Source organism: Glycine max, chromosome 8, assembly GCF_000004515.6.
Source record: "Glycine max cultivar Williams 82 chromosome 8, Glycine_max_v4.0, whole genome shotgun sequence".
In the NCBI taxonomy this organism is placed as follows: Eukaryota; Viridiplantae; Streptophyta; class Magnoliopsida; order Fabales; family Fabaceae; genus Glycine; species Glycine max.
Window position 1 is genome coordinate 4,077,712 of NC_038244.2, and position 18,559 is coordinate 4,096,270.

The 18,559-nt window shown below is 30.2% G+C and overlaps 1 protein-coding gene across 3 annotated transcripts; it reads left to right on the forward strand.

Moving 5' to 3' along the window:
• Positions 1 to 9,595: 9,595 nt before the first annotated feature.
• LOC100780884 (probable serine/threonine-protein kinase SIS8) lies at positions 9,596 to 18,150 on the forward strand. Of its 3 annotated transcripts, none has more exons than XM_006584834.4 (13): positions 9,596 to 11,087; positions 11,989 to 12,426; positions 12,655 to 12,758; positions 13,080 to 14,323; positions 14,470 to 14,510; positions 14,741 to 14,809; positions 15,192 to 15,292; positions 15,851 to 15,929; positions 16,035 to 16,133; positions 16,230 to 16,298; positions 16,651 to 16,700; positions 17,011 to 17,187; positions 17,579 to 18,150. In XM_006584834.4, exons 1-13 carry the CDS (start codon positions 10,638 to 10,640, stop codon positions 17,709 to 17,711), a joined length of 3,054 nt encoding a protein of 1,017 aa, XP_006584897.1. In that variant the 5' UTR covers positions 9,596 to 10,637; the 3' UTR covers positions 17,712 to 18,150. The 3 variants fall into 3 exon arrangements, with proteins under 3 accessions (XP_006584897.1, XP_014634192.1, XP_006584898.1); XM_014778706.2 differs by having other exon boundaries at positions 10,951 to 11,087; positions 11,970 to 12,426; XM_006584835.3 differs by having other exon boundaries at positions 10,951 to 11,087; positions 12,026 to 12,426.
• The last annotated feature ends 409 nt before the right edge of the window (positions 18,151 to 18,559 follow it).

An 18,559-nucleotide genomic window follows, 5' to 3' on the forward strand; every position in this document is an offset into this window, starting at 1 on the left:
CTCTATTTCGTTATTTTGGGTGGTCGCCCCTTAATACCGTTGAATAGGCTTTAGCATTCAAGATTAAATGATCCATTACAAAGATTTTTTTTTTATTATTGTTATTAGTTTTTCCTTTACTTCTGTATAGTATTTCCAACAATTATGTGGTTTCAGCTATTAAAGTTGGTTTGAGGGGTAAATGAGTAGATTATATACAAACTATATGAGGAGTTTGAAAGGTTTTCGTTAAAAGATATTAGCAGATACGTCAACTCCAAAAACTTAGGAGACTTGTTTTTGAGGGTATATTGCTTCCTGTTTCTATACCCTGGTTTGTTTCTTCTTTGTTTGTGAGCTCCGAGAAGTTTTCATATAATGGTTTTTCAAATCATGAATCGAGAGGTTTCATTTTTAAGTTTAACAATTATTATCTTATCTTAAAATATATGGGTGTAACTTAGGAGTGCCGGAGTGCGTTTGCAAACAGTCAAACACCATTTCAAGTGTATTTTAAGATATTGAAAACACCTTCTGTTAAGTGATTTTATGGGCAATTAAGATGGACATAAATTCCAATTTTATTGGTCGTATTACAGTGGCTACACGTTGTCCATCTTGGCACACGACTCACCTTATAACTTGGTTACAGGCCTTTTGGCACGCACTTTATTCATTATTATTTTTCTCATATATGTAGTCTGGAGATGCCTATTAAACCTCAGCCTTGAGCTCCAACTAAAAGAAGGAAGTGCAGCCTGCAGCTCGTTTTCGCGCCAACCCATATACGATTATGATACACACTTGTTAGTCAACGACGACTGCCAGACTAGCGTAGGAAATAATATAAGCCGTTAAAACAAGATGACAAATTGTCTTTGATTTATTCTTCTTTTTGGTTTAAAGTAAAGAAACTAGAAGAAAAAAACAATGCATTGTTATCTGTTTTTTGAATTAAAGAGAGAAAGAAAAAAATATCACTTTTGTTTCTAAAAATTGATTCTTCTCTTTTTTAATCAAACATAAAAAATTGCATTGCTATTTGTTTTATTTTTCCCCTTCTTATTCAAGCATTATAGTCGAGTTATAGTCCTAATCTCCGTGAAGAAAGATGGTTTTGAAAATTGGTTTTTATTACAAAACTGCCGTAAGATTATATAATTAGTCTATAATAGCGAGCCTTAAGATTATACTGAGATTCGCAACATTCTAGCTACCTGTAAACAATTGCTTCATCACTCTCAAAAACATCATGGGTTTTTTTTACTAGAAGACAAATAAATCATGTTGTACATTCCCTTATAAGAATATTACATTTTTTATGTTAGTCATTATGTTTTCAATTATATTCCAACCATTATTGAATCACTCATTATCAATAAAATGATGAGTCTCTTTCTTAAAAAAAAAAAAAACAAAAAAAGTCAGTGCCAGTGAGCCTATCAACACTAACACTAGGTAGGTAGGAAGAGAGTCACTCCAATGTTGGAGGGATTTGGGTTGGTTTATTAAACACCTTTTTATATATATATATATATATATATATATATATATATATATATATATATATATATATATATATATAAGCAGGAAAATTCAAACTCATAATTTTACTGATCATTTCAATTCTTATGTTTCTACTCCAATTATCAAATTACGACTTTCAAGTTTATCCATTGAAATGTATCGGACAAGATCTATCATGTTATTTTATATAACTAAAGTTTATAATAAATATATTTTTCATATATAAATTATATTTTACATTTATAATAAATAAGTTATATTGTAATATAAGGTTACTGTTGATAGTCTTTTTTAAAAATATTATTGAAAATTAATTTTAAAAGAAAGAAATAGTAGACTGAAAGAGATAACCGATTAAGAAAATCAGTAAATAGATAAAGATGGGTACAAATAATGAGATTATTGTTTAGGAACTTTTTATGCAATTAAGTAATATTTCTAAAAGCAATAAAAATTTGAAAAATTAAAAATACTCATTCAAATTTATAATATAAGAATAGAATGTAAAAACAATTATTTCTAACTTTTTTTTGTGTTTTTTCTAATATTAAAAAAACTGATTTTGAAGATAATATTCAAACAAACTCATAGTCATGTCTTTTTTTTTTTGTCACTTACTTGCCGAAAAGAAAAAAAATAAAATCACAGTAATGTGAGAATTTGAATACAGCAGAGAAAGGAAGAGCAGGCACATGTGATTGAATTAGAATAGTTGATGACATTAATGAAACGGTTGAGTTAAGGAGAAGCAACGCCGCCCATGCAGACATAATGGACGGCACTATCTTGTGTTGTGTTGTGCTGTGGATCTTCACCATTCCATTTATTTTGCTAATTCCCGCCCTTTTTGTATTTATTATCATATCATTGCTCTGCCTTTTGCCTTAATATTCTTATCTCTGACTCTTTTTTTAATAAATTTTATATTTGTAATATGCACTATGCAAGCTGTGAGTCTCGTGACATCCCTCGTGGTCTTGTAAAGAAATCCAAATCCAGTAGATTTCTGATTTATTATGTCAATAATCCATAATGGTATATTGGGAATTTATATACTTTCATGTAATGTGATCTCAGATTTTCATAATAATTATGTTTTTATATTTAATTGTTACTATTTTAAGCCATTTAATTAAAGTATTTAACGAGTCTTTTAGATTATTAAAAAATTGTAATATAACTTTAATAAGTGAATTATTGGTCTACTTCGGTGTAGTGAGAATTTTAGTAAAGTTAATAAATAAGCAATCTTAGTTATGGTCTCCACTATATTAATAGAGGTAGACATAAATTAATATCTGTTATATATATTTTTCTTATAGGCTTAATCTGATTTACATAAAATTATGATTTAACCTACAAGTCTGTTAAGAATTTATTTTGTGATAATTTAACATCAAAATAATAATAAAAAAATCACAAATTTTATCATTAAAAATTATTCAATTTCCACTTCACAAAAATTATGCAAACTATGGGAGAAGAATAAGTAACGAAATGACCACAATTATTTATAACCTATAGATTGAGAGGGAAGATAAATAAAGATTTAATTTTTGTGTTTGCTTTTTAAGGTTTATGATAAATAATGATTTGTGTCTGGTGTAAATGTTTCTATCTAAAAAAAATTGAGCCTTTAACTTGCTCTTTCTCAACACTTAATAGACATAGATATATTTTGTTGTCATAATAAAAATATAGATATACATAACACTTTAATCTCATCAATCCTAGCAAACTTTACTACTTATTTTTGGCCTTGTTGTTTGGAACACATATAGACAATAAGAGTGCCATCAAATAAAAAAAAAATTGAGTGAAAAACATGTAAGAGAAAAGTAAATGATTAAACTAAGTTGTGACACACATAACAAAATAATGTTGATATTACAAAAATATATATTAATTGACTCCTTGAAGTATCAACATTACAATTTATATTTCAGTTTTTATATATTATAAACAGACTGTTAAATGATGTATAAAAAATTTGTCTCAAGAAAGATTTTATTTTATTACTTAATATGATTGTTTATATAGGACATGACCCTTGAAAAATAATTAAGATTTATGCTTACAAACTTTTTGAGGGATGTCACTTTATTAATCGCATTAGGAAAGATCCTCCAACAAGACAAGGTTATAGATACCTACAAGGACTCTAATGTTCAAGTCTAATTGGAGAGAATATAAAGATACATATACTTGAGCTACCTCTCAATGTATATTTCTTAATGGGAGAAAAATATATCTCATTAAGATATGACTTAAGTGACCTTTATGAAGATTAACTTTATTTAGGTAATAACTTAAAAAAAATCGTATCATTGATTATTATAGATGAAATTTCATTCAACAATAAATAATGAGATTTGAGAATATGAGTCGTCCAAGACTCAATATGTAACATAATCCCAAAAGCTATGAGTATTTAAATGCAAAATGACTTTAGTAAGCAGTTGGATCAGCCAACAAGATTTTTCTTTAAATTTGTATAATGTTAAAATATGCAATTTTTTGAACTATGTGTTCAGGGTGTGTTTCCGTAAATAATTTAATTAATTATTTAATAGACTCTTATTATATAATAACTTTTATAACAACATTTCAAATGCAATAATGCAATTTAGATTCTTAACTCTCTTTTAGTGAGTTGTTATCGCATAAGATTTAACAATATTCACTCATTTTTACTTTGATGTTAGAATTTATTTAACTTATTTTAGTGTGATAGTGTGTCACATTTGACCTTTTCATTCATACAATAACTCCATCTTAGCATCAAACAAAAAAAAAGAAGAGAAAAACTTCATTATTTTTTTAATGCTTAATCAACCTTGACTGTACTTAAGTAACTTCTATAAGAACTCGGTAAAAACCCACTTGCTCCGATGATATTTTCAAATTGCTTAACTTTAAAAATTGACATAAATAACTGCTTTAGAGTTGCTCTAATAAATTTAACTATAAAACTTATTAAAATAATTATGTTTATTACATACTTCATTACATGACAAAGAAAATAGTATAAAACAAATATTAGAGTTACAGAATAATTTTTTATCACGTGTAATATTTGATTAACACTAGATATTATAAATAAAATAATATAAAATTTATTAAAATATCATTTTTAATATCAATTATCTTATTATACATTACTATTACTGTTACTATATTATTTAATATCCCTGTTTCTTAAATAATATAAAATTTGCTAAAATATATATTTTAATACTAAAACAATCAAAATATATGACATATGATACAGTTGTTATTGTCAATGTTGTTATTAACAGGTAGTACTTGAGAAATTAAAAAGAGATAAACGTGAAACTATATGTATGTTTTTTAAATACTTGTACCTAAAACAAAAATTTATTTGAAGATTTTTTGAATGACAAAAAATTAAGTTTTTCCTTTGTCCTCGTGATTAATTTGTATCGTTTCAAACGTAAAATAAAAATATTTATCCTATTTAGTACCATAAATTTTAATAAATTAAACTGATCCATGGATTATTTTTATGAATCTAGATAAACTCTTTTGAATACTTTCTTATTATAATTATATTTGAATTTTATTTTTTAAGTTGTTAATAAAACCTGTTAATGAGAAAACTTCCAAGAAAAAAATATATGACCAAATGTGCCTTCGAATATTGTTTGAATTTGCTTAAAGTTCGGCACACGTGACCAAATTTGACTTTTCAAGAATTTTAAAATAATTAAATTTATTTGGATTCATTTATATTGGAAGAGGTGTTTTCTCCACGTCATATCCATTTTATACATGAATTAAACTATATATATATATATATATATATATATATATATATATATATATATATATATATATATATATATTCTGATATAAGGTAAGGTAGAGGATGAGAAGTTCCCTAATATCCCTGTTAACCGGGGCACTGCGAGAAGGACAAAGGATCGAAAAGGAAAAGTCTCACTTTCACTCTCATCTCATTCATTTGTGTTATGTATTCGCTTTTCCAACTCACCTTGATTTCGATACCTAATCGGGATCCCGAAATTATTTTTAGCTAGACAAAATATAATCAAATATTTGTTCAAATCAAATTAAATAATTGAATATAATTAATTAATATATTTAAGTTAAAGTTGAATAATTTAGATATTATTTAAGTTTGATTCTTGATGAGAATAATTCTTGACTAAATTTAATTTATTGGTTGAATTCTGGATTAATCATAATTATTTTTAATTAATGGATAGGGGTTAAGACAAAAAATATATTTTCTTAGATGAAAAATAGTATAAACTCTATTAAAAGAGTATTAAAAAAATAAATATAATAAAAACTAAAAAGATAATGTCAATAAAATTAGTACCATTTTGTTTTCAATTTTTTACATTCATCTTTTTAAAATATTTTTCTAATGAAATAACACTTATTTGTTAAGGGAACAAAAAAAAAAAAATTCAATATAGTAAAAAATATCATTTAGTGGGAGTGGGAGCAAATGCTCCCATTACTTTGTACCTAGATCCGTCCGCCGTTAAACCCACAAACAATTAGTTATCAACATTTTGTAAACCAGTTTTAATTGATTCATTTGCGTTAAATATTTAGAACGAAATATCTGTTGATTATAGTAATTTTATTTGGATAAAACAAAACTTTCGTATCCTATATTATATAAAAGAAAAACCTTCAAGATTTCAGTGAACCAGAAATACAAAACGCTTCATGTCCTGTTCCTTTAAGTATATATAGTAGCATTTTTATTTTATTTTTATAGAAGTATATATAATAGAGTTTTGAAATGAGAAAAGAGAACAAGTAAGACAATATTTTGGAATATAACATTTTAAAAAAGTTCGAAGAGAAGAATTAGAAGCAATTAATGTAGATAATTTAGATATGTTTTTAAAAATCATTAACACCGTACTAAGCATATTTCTTTTATTTGCGTTACGGATATTATTTTTCTTAAAAAAAAACTTTTATGTAGAAGTAGGCTTGTAAGTGTATTTACTCTTACTTTTAGTGAATTAATAACTACATGTAGTTTAAAAACATTACATTGGTGAATTCGAAAAAAATGGTGCATACGGAAAAAATTGTATTAAAAAACACTATAATTTCAATCCTTGATTTAATAATTGATGAATGTTATTTAATATTTTATTAACTAAATGCACGTTTTCCATATATAATACTGAAACTCTGGTAAAAACAAAATGGTTAAGCGTTGCTAATTCGTGTTAATTGTTAAGTAAAACATGTAATCAATTAGTGTGGCAATTTTTTTCTTTCAAAATTCCTTATTTTTTATTTTTTAAATTATTATATTTTTTTTTCTAACTATCATATTGGTATTGGTACGAAGTAATTTTACTTTTCAAATTATTGTTTAATTAGGAATATTATTACACATTTAATATTCATAATGTTAAATTTGTAAAAAAAAGCATAGCATGTAACAATATTGCAATAATAATTTTATTCATGAGTTTCTTAAAAATATTTGTTAAGAATATAAATATTTAATATAATAAAATTTGTTTATAAATATAAACACCCATTAACATTTCTGATAAGGCATTGCCCTTCATGAGCTACGACTTTGGGGTATGCATCACAAAAACTTGTGGCCAATATAATCAGTGGTCAACAATAAAGCAGCAATAAATGTTGTATAACAAAGTAGAAGTAGAAGCTTACGTCTGCTTTATGCCTTTTTTCTTCCTACTCTTTAAAATGTATTGTAAAAAATAATTAAATGAGTTTTTTTATTTACAGGAATCAATTATAATACTCACACACATTTATTAAATAGGTTTATTTATTCATTAGTGATTATAATTACACATTTTATAATTTAGTTTCTATACTTAAAACTCTTCAATTTTTATGAATAAATAAAACTCATCCATTTTAGTGCTTATCACTATACATACAACTTTTAATCCCTTTAAGTCATTATAATATTATCTTTATCATTTTTAATCCTTACAATATAAATTCATAGGAACTATAAGAGATTTATATATAAGTAAAATGATCAACTTTTACATTTGATAAAATAAGGTTATAAGCCAGTGTACTTGATAATACTTTTGGAGAATTGTTTATAAATTTTTTTGACTAACTTGTAAGTTACTTTGATAAAAATTAATCTTATTTGACACAAATTTATTTTAGAAACATTTTCACTTATTTTTATATGTTAGTTGAAGTAACTTATGACAATAAGCTAATTTATAAGTTATTATCTTTTTTTTCTCTCTTTTTCAAATTTATTCTCACTAATTTATTAAAATTACCTTTTTTATTCAATTTTTAAAAAACCTTTTACCAAGTTTGGCATTATTACATGCTTACGATGGTTATCTCAGTCAATTGACATCATTACATCATTTGTTAAAGTTAATTTTTTTTTGAATCATATTAATTTTATAATTATTTGGTTGACTTGTATCTAATTATTAAGAAAAATTTAAATATTAAAATTTTGATTTTAAACAATATAAGCTTATTTAATTATTCTTTTAAATTTTTTATTATTTAAGATTGTATTTGTTTATTAAAAAATGATTTTAAACATTATGAGTAAAATCATTAAATCTTTATCATTCTTTTATAATATAAAATATTAAAAAAATATTGTCCTACTCTTTAAAAAGTTATTAGAAATATTAAATATACTCTTCTACATAATTTGATATATATCAACTACTTTATTAATCAATCTTATCAAACACTTTCTAATTAACCAACTTGTAAGTTTTAAACTCTTAACTTATAAACTTTTAATTAACTTGGTTAGCTTATTTACCAGTTTTATCAAACATATCATTGAAAACTTACAAATTAACTTATTAAATTAAAAGTGATTAATAAAATTAATAGATAAATATAAATTTTTATAAAAAAATATATAATTAATTATTTGATTAAAATAGATAAAAAAAGATCTCAAGTAAATTAATAAGGATAAAAATAAAAAGAAAAAAAACTAGTATCTTTCTTTCTAATAAATTAAAACAATTTTATCCAGGGCTAGAATGGGAGACCAGTCAACTTCAGTTGATAGAACTATATATTTTAGCAGAGATAAGATATATTTTCACGAGGAACAATTTTAATTAAATAAAGTGAGTATTTAATGCAATCATATTTAAAATTTCTGTTTAAATTAGGTTAAATTATTATTTGATCCCTATATTTTTATGATTTATACCTTTTTATTTTCTATAGTTTGCCAATAATTTTTTTAGTCATATAGTTTATATTTTAATTCTCTTTTAGTTCTTGAAGTTTAAAAATGATTTTTTTAATTCTTATATTTTTTTTAATTTTAATTCTCTTTTACTCTCTATAATTTGAAAGTGATTTTTTTAGTCCCAATAATTTATATTTTAATTATCTTTTAGTCCTTATTAAAAAAATATATAAAAATAATTAGTTACAAATTAGTTATAAATTATTAACTATTTTTTATTATAAATTATCTTGCTATAAATTAGTTACGAATTACTGGTTAATATTTTTATAATTAATTGTAATTGACAATATAAGATGTTAAAGATTAAAAAGAATTAAAATATAAAATATAAGAATTAAAAAGACTAATTTTAAAATATAGAGAGTAAAAGAGAATTTAGATACAAAAGATTAAAAAAATCACTTTCAAACAATATGGATTAAAATATAAACGATTTTTAAGATAAACGATGAGGATTAAAAAAAAATCAATTTTAAACTATAAAAACAAAACAAAAAATACTAATCCGGAAATTATAGAATCATGAGTAATTAAACCTTTAAATTATAACAAACTCTGTTCAGTTCATCTTCTTATCTTCCTATCTGGTAGTTATGAAACAATTTGTAATTCCACCATATATAATGGAAATAGACAAATAAAAGGAAAATGATATCCTGCAAAAGTGTTAATGGTGGCTAATAGCTAAAGCTTAAATAGACAAATAGTACGAAGTCTAGTCGACTCTCCACCATATATTATCGACAATGCTGTCATGCAATTTTGAAACCTATCATTTTTTGTAGCAATAGCAGTGTATAGCACACATATTTTGTTGAAAAAGGAAAAAGAAAAGGGTAATAATAATGGGTGCCGTTATCCGCGAGCAGTATTGAACTGAATTGAATAGAATAGGAGCATTAAAAGGTGGAGCAGAGTGCGGGCTACTCAAGTCAAGTGGTAGAGATGAGATGAGGCTGCACATGAATGAAATGAAAGTGAGTTTTTTTTGCCACTTCAATTTCAAAGCCCTTTGCTTTGCATATCACTAAGGACAAATATTGGGTTTGCTTGAAATAGCAAAAGTTGGAGACTCAAAGCAACCATATTATTTTTTTCCAACTTGTTCATTCTATATGCCATTTCTGAGCAGTTCACCACAAGCACCAGCACCACTTCTATTTGGAACTTCTCAAAACACACACAAGCAAAACATAACATTGAGATAAGGATTGAGGAGGGAGGAGGAGGAAGAAGAAAGAGAAATCAAGTTGGTTGTCTTCCAACTCCCACCACCTTTTAATTTTTTCTCTGGGAATGTGAAGTAGTAGTACTTGTGACCCTCTCTCTTCTCAAGTGGGTCATGCTTTGTGGCCCCTACCTTCTCCCACTTGCTCCTAGTCTCTGTTGTCTTAGCCTCTGCCCTTTCTTTATTGTTGTCTTCACAACTCTCTTGTCTCTTCCATTTTTGTGCTCTTATTCCTTCCACAAACAGAAACAAAGATCCATTCTTTCTCCATATGGGGGCTCAGTGATTTTGGTTTCCCTGCTTCCTAAAGGTGGTGAATGGTATCAAACATCTGTTTGTGTTTCTTTTTGGAATATTTCAGTCTTGTCTGCTGAATAGGAAACTGCTCCAGTTCAATTCTAGCATCTGGATCGCCTTCATTAGGAAACGTGCAAAGCCTGTTGCTTGGAACTGTTATTTGGATTTGATTGTCTTGGTTTCTTGGCTTAGGAGCTGTTTGCCAAAAAAGGGGTTCTTTGAATAGTTTTCTAGATACCAAAGGCCATGCTTTTGATACCGAGAGAGGTTCATGCTTGGTCAAAGAACAAAATGGAGAGGTTTCCACTTCTTTAGCATTCAGTACTCTAGAGAATAGATATGAAGAACATTCTTAAGAAGCTTCATATCATGTCCAATCAATCAGAAGATGCCCAAGGGGCTACTTCATCAAAGAGCAACAAGTCCAGTAGTGATGGTTCATCTTCATCCACTGCCCCAAAGAAGCTTTCCAATTGGTTGCATTCAGTTTCTAATAGGCAGAGTCCCAGTCCTCCATCTCCCAACCTGGCTAGAGGAGAAATAATGGACCCGTCTGATTCAGTGAGCAGTGGTGGTTTGGATGTTGTGTCTGATTCAGCGAGGCGTGATTCGGAGTCTAGCACGTCGAGGGATCCTGAAGTGGAGGAGGAGTATCAGATACAACTGGCTTTGGAGCTGAGTGCAAAAGAGGATCCCGAGGCTGTACAGATTGAAGCTGTTAAGCAGATCAGTTTGGGATCCTGTGACCCTGATAATACGCCAGCTGAAGTTGTGGCCTACCGTTACTGGGTAAGTCACTTTGTTAGTCCATTGACTTAAAGGTTGAAGTCACATTCTTGTTGTCATACTTATGAGGGTGCCACCAGAACAAAAGTATCATCGATTACAAATAGAGATATACAAGGTTTGAGGCATTCTGATGCAGAGATGGTGTTTCATTTTCATAACTTGAATCATGGGATCGTAGTCTAATGAGTGTAAAGCATTTGACCCCACTCATGTAGTTTTTTTCTTTAAACTTTCTTATCTGTGTGAAATGACAGCAAATCATGATTGTTAGTAGAATTTTGCGTTATCAAATGAGAAATGCTAGCAACACATTCTTTTGAAAACTATTTACTATTGACTGAAATATATTAGAAATTACAAAAAAATTGTGGGTTTCACTTCTTATTTGACGAATCTGATTTATGACTTTGTGGTTTTGAAAAAAATTTAACCAATAATTAGTCCGCTTGAAGGAGTGTTTTAAAGAGTGTGTTGTTAACATTCCTCTTATTCAATATATCAATAGTATTCTGAACAGTGCTGTTAGGCTGGAACTTCCACTATCACTCAGCATATTTGTGCTTAGAAGTTGAGGTTTTATAATGGCTAATTGGCTACGACTTTGGTCATATCATATATCATATAAATTGAAAAAAGATGCTGAAGTTGCAGCTGAGATGCATTAAGTACTTGCATTTTGGACATATATGACATGCTTGCAGGACATTAAACGATTTATAATTATAAAAATTGCTTGACATCTTGGTATGAGATTTGGGAAACTAACTTCAGAGTTAGTGATGCTGAATGGATTAGGATGTTGATGCATGAAATCTAACTTTGAGTTACTTAACTGTAATATGTCCTTCTTTATATTCCTTTCTGACTTATCTCATATCGTAGATTTATCCATGCTTCACAGAATTACAATGCTCTTGGTTATGATGACAAAATCTCAGATGGTTTCTATGATCTGTATGGGATCTTGACCGAGGCAACCTCTGCAAGAATGCCTTCTCTTGTAGATCTGCAAGGAACACCGACCTCAGATGATGTCACATGGGAAGCAGTCTTGGTCAATAGGGCTGCTGATTCAAATTTGTTGAAACTTGAACAAGAAGCCATGGAGATGGCCGTCAATTCAAGAAAAGATTTTGAAGTAGTTTTAGATAGTGATTTGGTACACAAGCTTGCAATAGTAGTGGCTGAATATATGGGTGGATCAGTTGAAGATCACGAAAGTATGTTAAGAGCATGGAGGAGTCTTAGTTACAGTCTAAAAGCAACCCTCGGTAGCATGGTTTTGCCACTTGGTTCACTGACCATTGGATTGGCTCGGCATCGTGCATTGTTATTCAAGGTATTTTTCCCTACATTCTCTTTTCTGGTTTACATTTCAATGAAGAATGGTCTGGTTGATGTAAGCCTCAAGTAACATTAATTATGGTTAGATTTAAATCAAAACAGAATAACATTATATTAAGAGAATGAGTAGTTGGGGCCACTATGCTATGAGATTTTTCTCATACTCTTTTAAAAACTTCCATGATTCATGTAATAAAATTATATTGCTCTGTATTAAATGTAGGTTTTAGCTGACACTTTGGGCATCCCGTGTCGATTGGTGAAAGGACTGCAGTATATGGGTTCCAACGATGTGGCAATGAACTTTGTCAAGATTGAGGATGGAAGGTGAGTTCTGTTAAAGTTGTATTTTGGTGGTATAGGCAAGTGCGCAGAATTTTGTTTATATATAGTTCTCTGAGGTAAAACTGTGTACAGACTTGAAGCTGTGTTATATTGTTCCAGACTTGAAGATGTGTTACATTACTAGTATCTTTTGTTTTGGTAGACTTTCCTGTTATAGCACTTTGTTCATTTTTTCAATTAATCATTTAATATTGCCTATAGCTGAATGTTCTCTCATTCTTTTTGTAAGTTTCTTAAGTAGGAGTTGCAAAGCCTTGTTATTATGTATCTGGAAGTTGTGATTGATGACGATATGAATTTCAGGGAGTACATTGTTGACCTAATGGCAGCTCCTGGAACACTTATTCCATCTGATGCTACTGGATCACACATTGAGTGTGACGATTCTTCCTTTGTAGCCAGTCCTTCATCAAGAGAGCTTGATTCTCATGTAGCATCGTTCAGCAGTGGGGTTGGAAGTTCATCTGAAGAAGCTTCTGACTCTGGTACTCTGGATAAAGATAATAAATCAAAGTATTTTGGCTATGCAAGGAAAGAATCCAATGTAAGCGGGGCTGCTACGGGCAAGGAAGAATTGAAGAGACCATCAAATGAATCCAATAATACCCCCTATGAGGAGAAGATCATACTGCAAGAATCCCCTATCAGATCTAATTATCCATATATGCATGGAAGATCTCCTTCTTGGACTGAAGGGATCAGTTCCCCTGCCGTGCGTAGAATGAAAGTCAAAGATGTTTCCCAATATATGATTGATGCTGCTAAGGAGAACCCTAACTTGGCTCAAAAACTTCATGATATTTTGCTTGAAAGTGGTGTTGTTGCACCTCCAAACTTATTTTCTGAAATTTATCATGGGCAGTTAAGTACCCCAACCGAGGCCAATTTTCCAACTGAACAAAAAGATGAAAATAAACAAGGAAGTGTGCAGCAAGAAACTAAGACTGATGACAATCTAGTTCCTGCTCGATTTTTGCCTCCTTTGCCTCACCACCGAGTTCACCGCAAAGTAACTCCTAGCAGTAGCAGTCAGCTGGAGCATTCTAAGCCTGTTGAGGGCTTAGGAATTGGCCTTCCTCTTGATTCAGGGGAAGCTGCTGGACAGCACATATCATCACAGGTAGAAGCAACTCAGGTAAAGTATGGGAAAAATATGCCAGTTGCGGCAGCTGCAGCTGCAGCTGCTGCTGTTGTTGCATCTTCTATGGTAGTTGCTGTAACAAAGTCGAACGCTGACTCGAATCTTGAGATTCCTGTAGCAGCAGCTGCTACTGCTACTGCTGCAGCTGTTGTAGCAACCACTGCTGCTGTAAGTAAGCAGTATGAGCAGGGAAGTTGGAGTGGTGGTGATACAGAGGGTGCTGGTTGTGAGCCGAAGTGTAGTGGTGATGGAGAGCATAATGCTTTAGGAGAAAACACAGAAGGCGAGAGAAAATCTGATCGATCAGTAAGTAATGACAGCACAAAGTCTGATTCAGCGCTAGATGATGTTGCTGAGTATGATATTCCGTGGGATGAAATTGCGGTGGGAGAGCGTATTGGACTTGGTATTAACTGTACATTGTTCTATGTTGTTTGTTACTCATACATTTTTCTGTTTGACAGTGCTACTGTGTATAGGAGCACTTTTTTTTTGTCTGGTGTTCCATAGAAAAACTCAATTGCAACTATGTAGCTTGTATTTGGCATGCAGGATCATATGGGGAAGTTTACCGTGGTGAATGGCATGGAACTGTGAGTATATCTTCATGAATCTAATCAATTGTATCATTTATCATACTACATATATTTTTCATCTTTCTTTTAATATTCATTTATCGTACTGATTTATAATTTTGCTATACCATATTGACTACCTCTCATTTATGTTGTCACTTGTCAATATATATATGCTTGGTTTCCTATTACATTGTAGGCTATATATTTTTAATATTTACCACATGTTCCCTGTCTTTGCTTTATAGGAAGTTGCTGTAAAAAAGCTTCTATATCAAGATATCTCTGGTGAATTACTTGAAGAATTCAAAAGTGAGGTACAGGCCACCTCTACTTCCCTACATTTTTCTTCTTGTTTCTATTTCTACTTATTTATGATCCCATTTGATTAATGATTCCATTAAGAGCAAAGATTATAGCTAGGTCTGGTCAAGTGATAAGATCAATAGAGGCTTTCGTATCTTAGCGAGATAAATGGATCAAATGGAAGATAGTTTGATTTCATCATTTCTATTAATATTTCTAATTTTTGGATCAAGATTTACCAATTCAAAATATTATCAGAAGTAGTTTTGGTTCAATTCTGCAGACATTGTGTAATATTGGTTGTTTCTGTTGTCCCACCATCTCATTTACACATCTATATGGTTCACTGTTCTACAATGAAAGTGCTTATTTAATTTATATAAATTGCATTAGGTCCAAATAATGAAAAGACTGAGGCATCCAAATGTTGTTCTCTTCATGGGAGCTGTAACTCGACCTCCAAATCTTTCAATTGTTTCTGAATTTCTTCCTAGGTAACTGGAATTTCTTCATTTCCTGTGCTTAATATGAGACTGCTGTGGGTTTGCAATTTTTTTGATAGTTGATATTTGCTTGCACTATCAGCGTAATTAATGAAATGGACAAATAGTACTATTCTATACTACAAAAAGAATAATGCTACATCTTCCAAAAATGTTTTCTGGATTGCTTTAGCAAATGATGTGGCATATGCCTTGAGAAGGAGAAAATGCTTATTGGATGTTAGAAACCACTAGGATTTTTTTTGGGTAAAATAGCTTTTGAACCTCTCTTTTCTATCTTAATAATTCCTTTATTATATATACAAAAATTGCAGGACTCTTATCTTAAATGCCTTTAGTGTATAATTTTCATAAAAAAGTAATTGTGATTGTGCTCCATAGCATGTTCTAACATATGAATGCTGTGAACTGAAAATATAGGCATGTATTTGCAAATGTACAATTTACATGTTACTCTGATTAAAACCCAACTTATACTGATGTTTATTTGATTAATGTCTTTTTGGAGTTTGATTCTTTGAATACTGAAATGTAGATAATCTTTTGCAGAGGGAGTTTGTATAGATTAATTCACCGACCTAACAATCAATTAGATGAGCGAAGGAGGTTGCAGATGGCCCTTGATGCTGTAGGGATTTTGTTGTCTTTAATTGCAATGCAGCTTCATTCAGCAAATTATTGCTATTATGACCAGTGGTTCTCATGATATAACCTGTCTCCTTTGACTATTCAGGCTCGAGGAATGAACTATCTGCACAACTGCACTCCAGTGATAGTGCATCGTGATTTGAAGTCCCCAAATCTTCTTGTTGACAAAAACTGGGTAGTAAAGGTGCTAAATGAATCTTGTGATTAATGTTCCTCGATAGCGTTGAGAGTGCTATTTGTTGATAGATTATAACTTACTTTTTTTTCTTCTGGTGAATAGGTATGTGATTTTGGCTTATCACGAATGAAGCATAGTACATTCCTTTCTTCCAGATCAACGGCAGGAACAGTAAGCTATCATAATTTTTGTTTCCTTAGCTGTTGTAAAATCTGTTCCTTTTATTTAAATAAAATTATGCTAATACATATACGTTTGTTCACACACAAATTCAGACACTTTGTATATCTTTTAACTAATAGCTACTTTTGAATGGCCACAGATTTTCTTCCCTATAAATTTTGAAATTACTTTCTGTTACCTTTTGGTTCTGTGGTTTTGAAAGCTCCTAATTTGGGCATTGTGTATGACATCCATTTCTTGCATTATCATTCTGTTATCTGCATTTATGAAAGACAGCCTAGAACTCATTGGAATTGGATATACTAGAACATACTTCAGTTATATGTATAATATGTTTCAGGCTGAGTGGATGGCTCCAGAAGTGTTGAGAAATGAACTTTCAGATGAAAAGTAAGTTTTGTTATTCTTGGTATTTGCTATTTTGCTTGAGGGACAGGAAGGTGTGGTTTCCCTTGTTGTTAACCCCGTTTTGTTCTCTGTAATTAAGTTTTTTCTTTTATCAACCAAAAAAGCTTGGTTACTAGTTGAATCCTCTTGAATCTATAGTTTTAGGGAAAACAAAACAAGGATTTTTCTTTTCATATGTAATAAATATTGTTCAATAACTGGCTTCCTTATCTCAACCTATCTTCTCATTGGCTCTACCACTTTTTAAAACCCAATTGGCTTTTATGATAATAAGTTGGGATTCATTTTCTAGGTGTGACGTTTTTAGCTATGGGGTCATACTATGGGAGCTCTCTACTTTGCAGCAACCCTGGGGAGGAATGAATCCGATGCAAGTAGTGGGTGCTGTTGGTTTCCAACATCGCCGCCTTGACATTCCAGATAATGTAGACCCTGCCATTGCAGATATTATCAGACAATGCTGGCAGACGTGAGTGTGACTTTAATCCTTTTTTCTCCTTCCATTCTGAACTGTGACTCAAATATGTTATAGTATTCTATTGAATTGAGCCAGAAAGAATAGTGCCATATTGTTGCCACAGTCTGATAAATTGTTCTTCTCATTCTGTTTATTCTGTCTGATGTTCTACAATTGTTAGGTGATTTTTTCAGTAAGTTTATATGGTGGAACAGTAGGAGATATAATATGATCATATGTTTTCGTTCATATAGATGCATAACATGAATGCCATCTTTTAAAGGGTATATACATGTTTTTATGGTTGTGGATGAGTTTGCAAAAATGTCTTTCTTAGTTATTGCATGTGATTTCTTTCTATAATAAGATGTATGACTCAGTATGCTACTTTTCTGCATTATAGTGATCCAAAGTTGAGGCCCACGTTTACTGAAATCATGGCTGCTTTAAAGCCATTGCAGAAGCCAATTACTGCTTCTCAAGTGCATAGACTAAGTGTTCAGTCATCACGAGTTGCTGAAGACCCCGCAGGATAGGAGACAATTATACAACTAACATTTTGTTTTCATTTTACTGCTAAAAATGTGAGGGCAAGTTGTAGAGTATTTACCATTTGGGATTGACAAAAGTGATTGATTCCGCTAACTTACATTCTCATTCAAGGTTTTCACTCCTCTAGTTCCTTCTCTTTCTTTTGTTTTTGTCCATTTCCTGGTCTCTTCTGTAATCCACAGTGCAGTCATTGTGCTGATAAAAAAAAAAACAGTGCAGTCATTGTCCAGGTTGTACCATTTGTTTGTACAAAATTCTTTGGAAAATGTTGTAATCAGTGTCTAAATTTTGTTGTCCATATATATAGTTATGGAAGTTGCAGCTGTAACTTGAGCAGAAGAAAGTATTAACGATAATTGAAAATTGTTTGCTGCTGTAATTAGTGACCATGTAAATTGGGTAAATGTACTAAATTTTCTGCGAGCGTTGCAATTCTCTCTCGGACTTGCATACTGTTACAGGAAAAATGTTATTTTATTTTCAGCTGTTTGGGGAACATTCTAGACCTGATCATTTTAGATGAAATAATGAACTTCTAGATATTGTGCAACAGCATAGATGTTGTATGTAGTTGGTCTCACTTTGCCCTTTCCCTATGCAAAAATCTTCAAAAGTTTATTTTTGTATTAAATTCACATGAAAGTTCCTTTTAAAATCCAATAACTGTTAGATTTAGAACTGCACTCTATGCAGTTTAATCATAAACTGTAGGGGATCCAATTTCATAAAATATTAGGCGACTTATTAGCATGTTCCTGAAGCCTATGCTTGAAAAAGTAGGAAAATTATATTTGCAAGGGCAAAGTATTGTCCGTTAAACTTGATATTATTC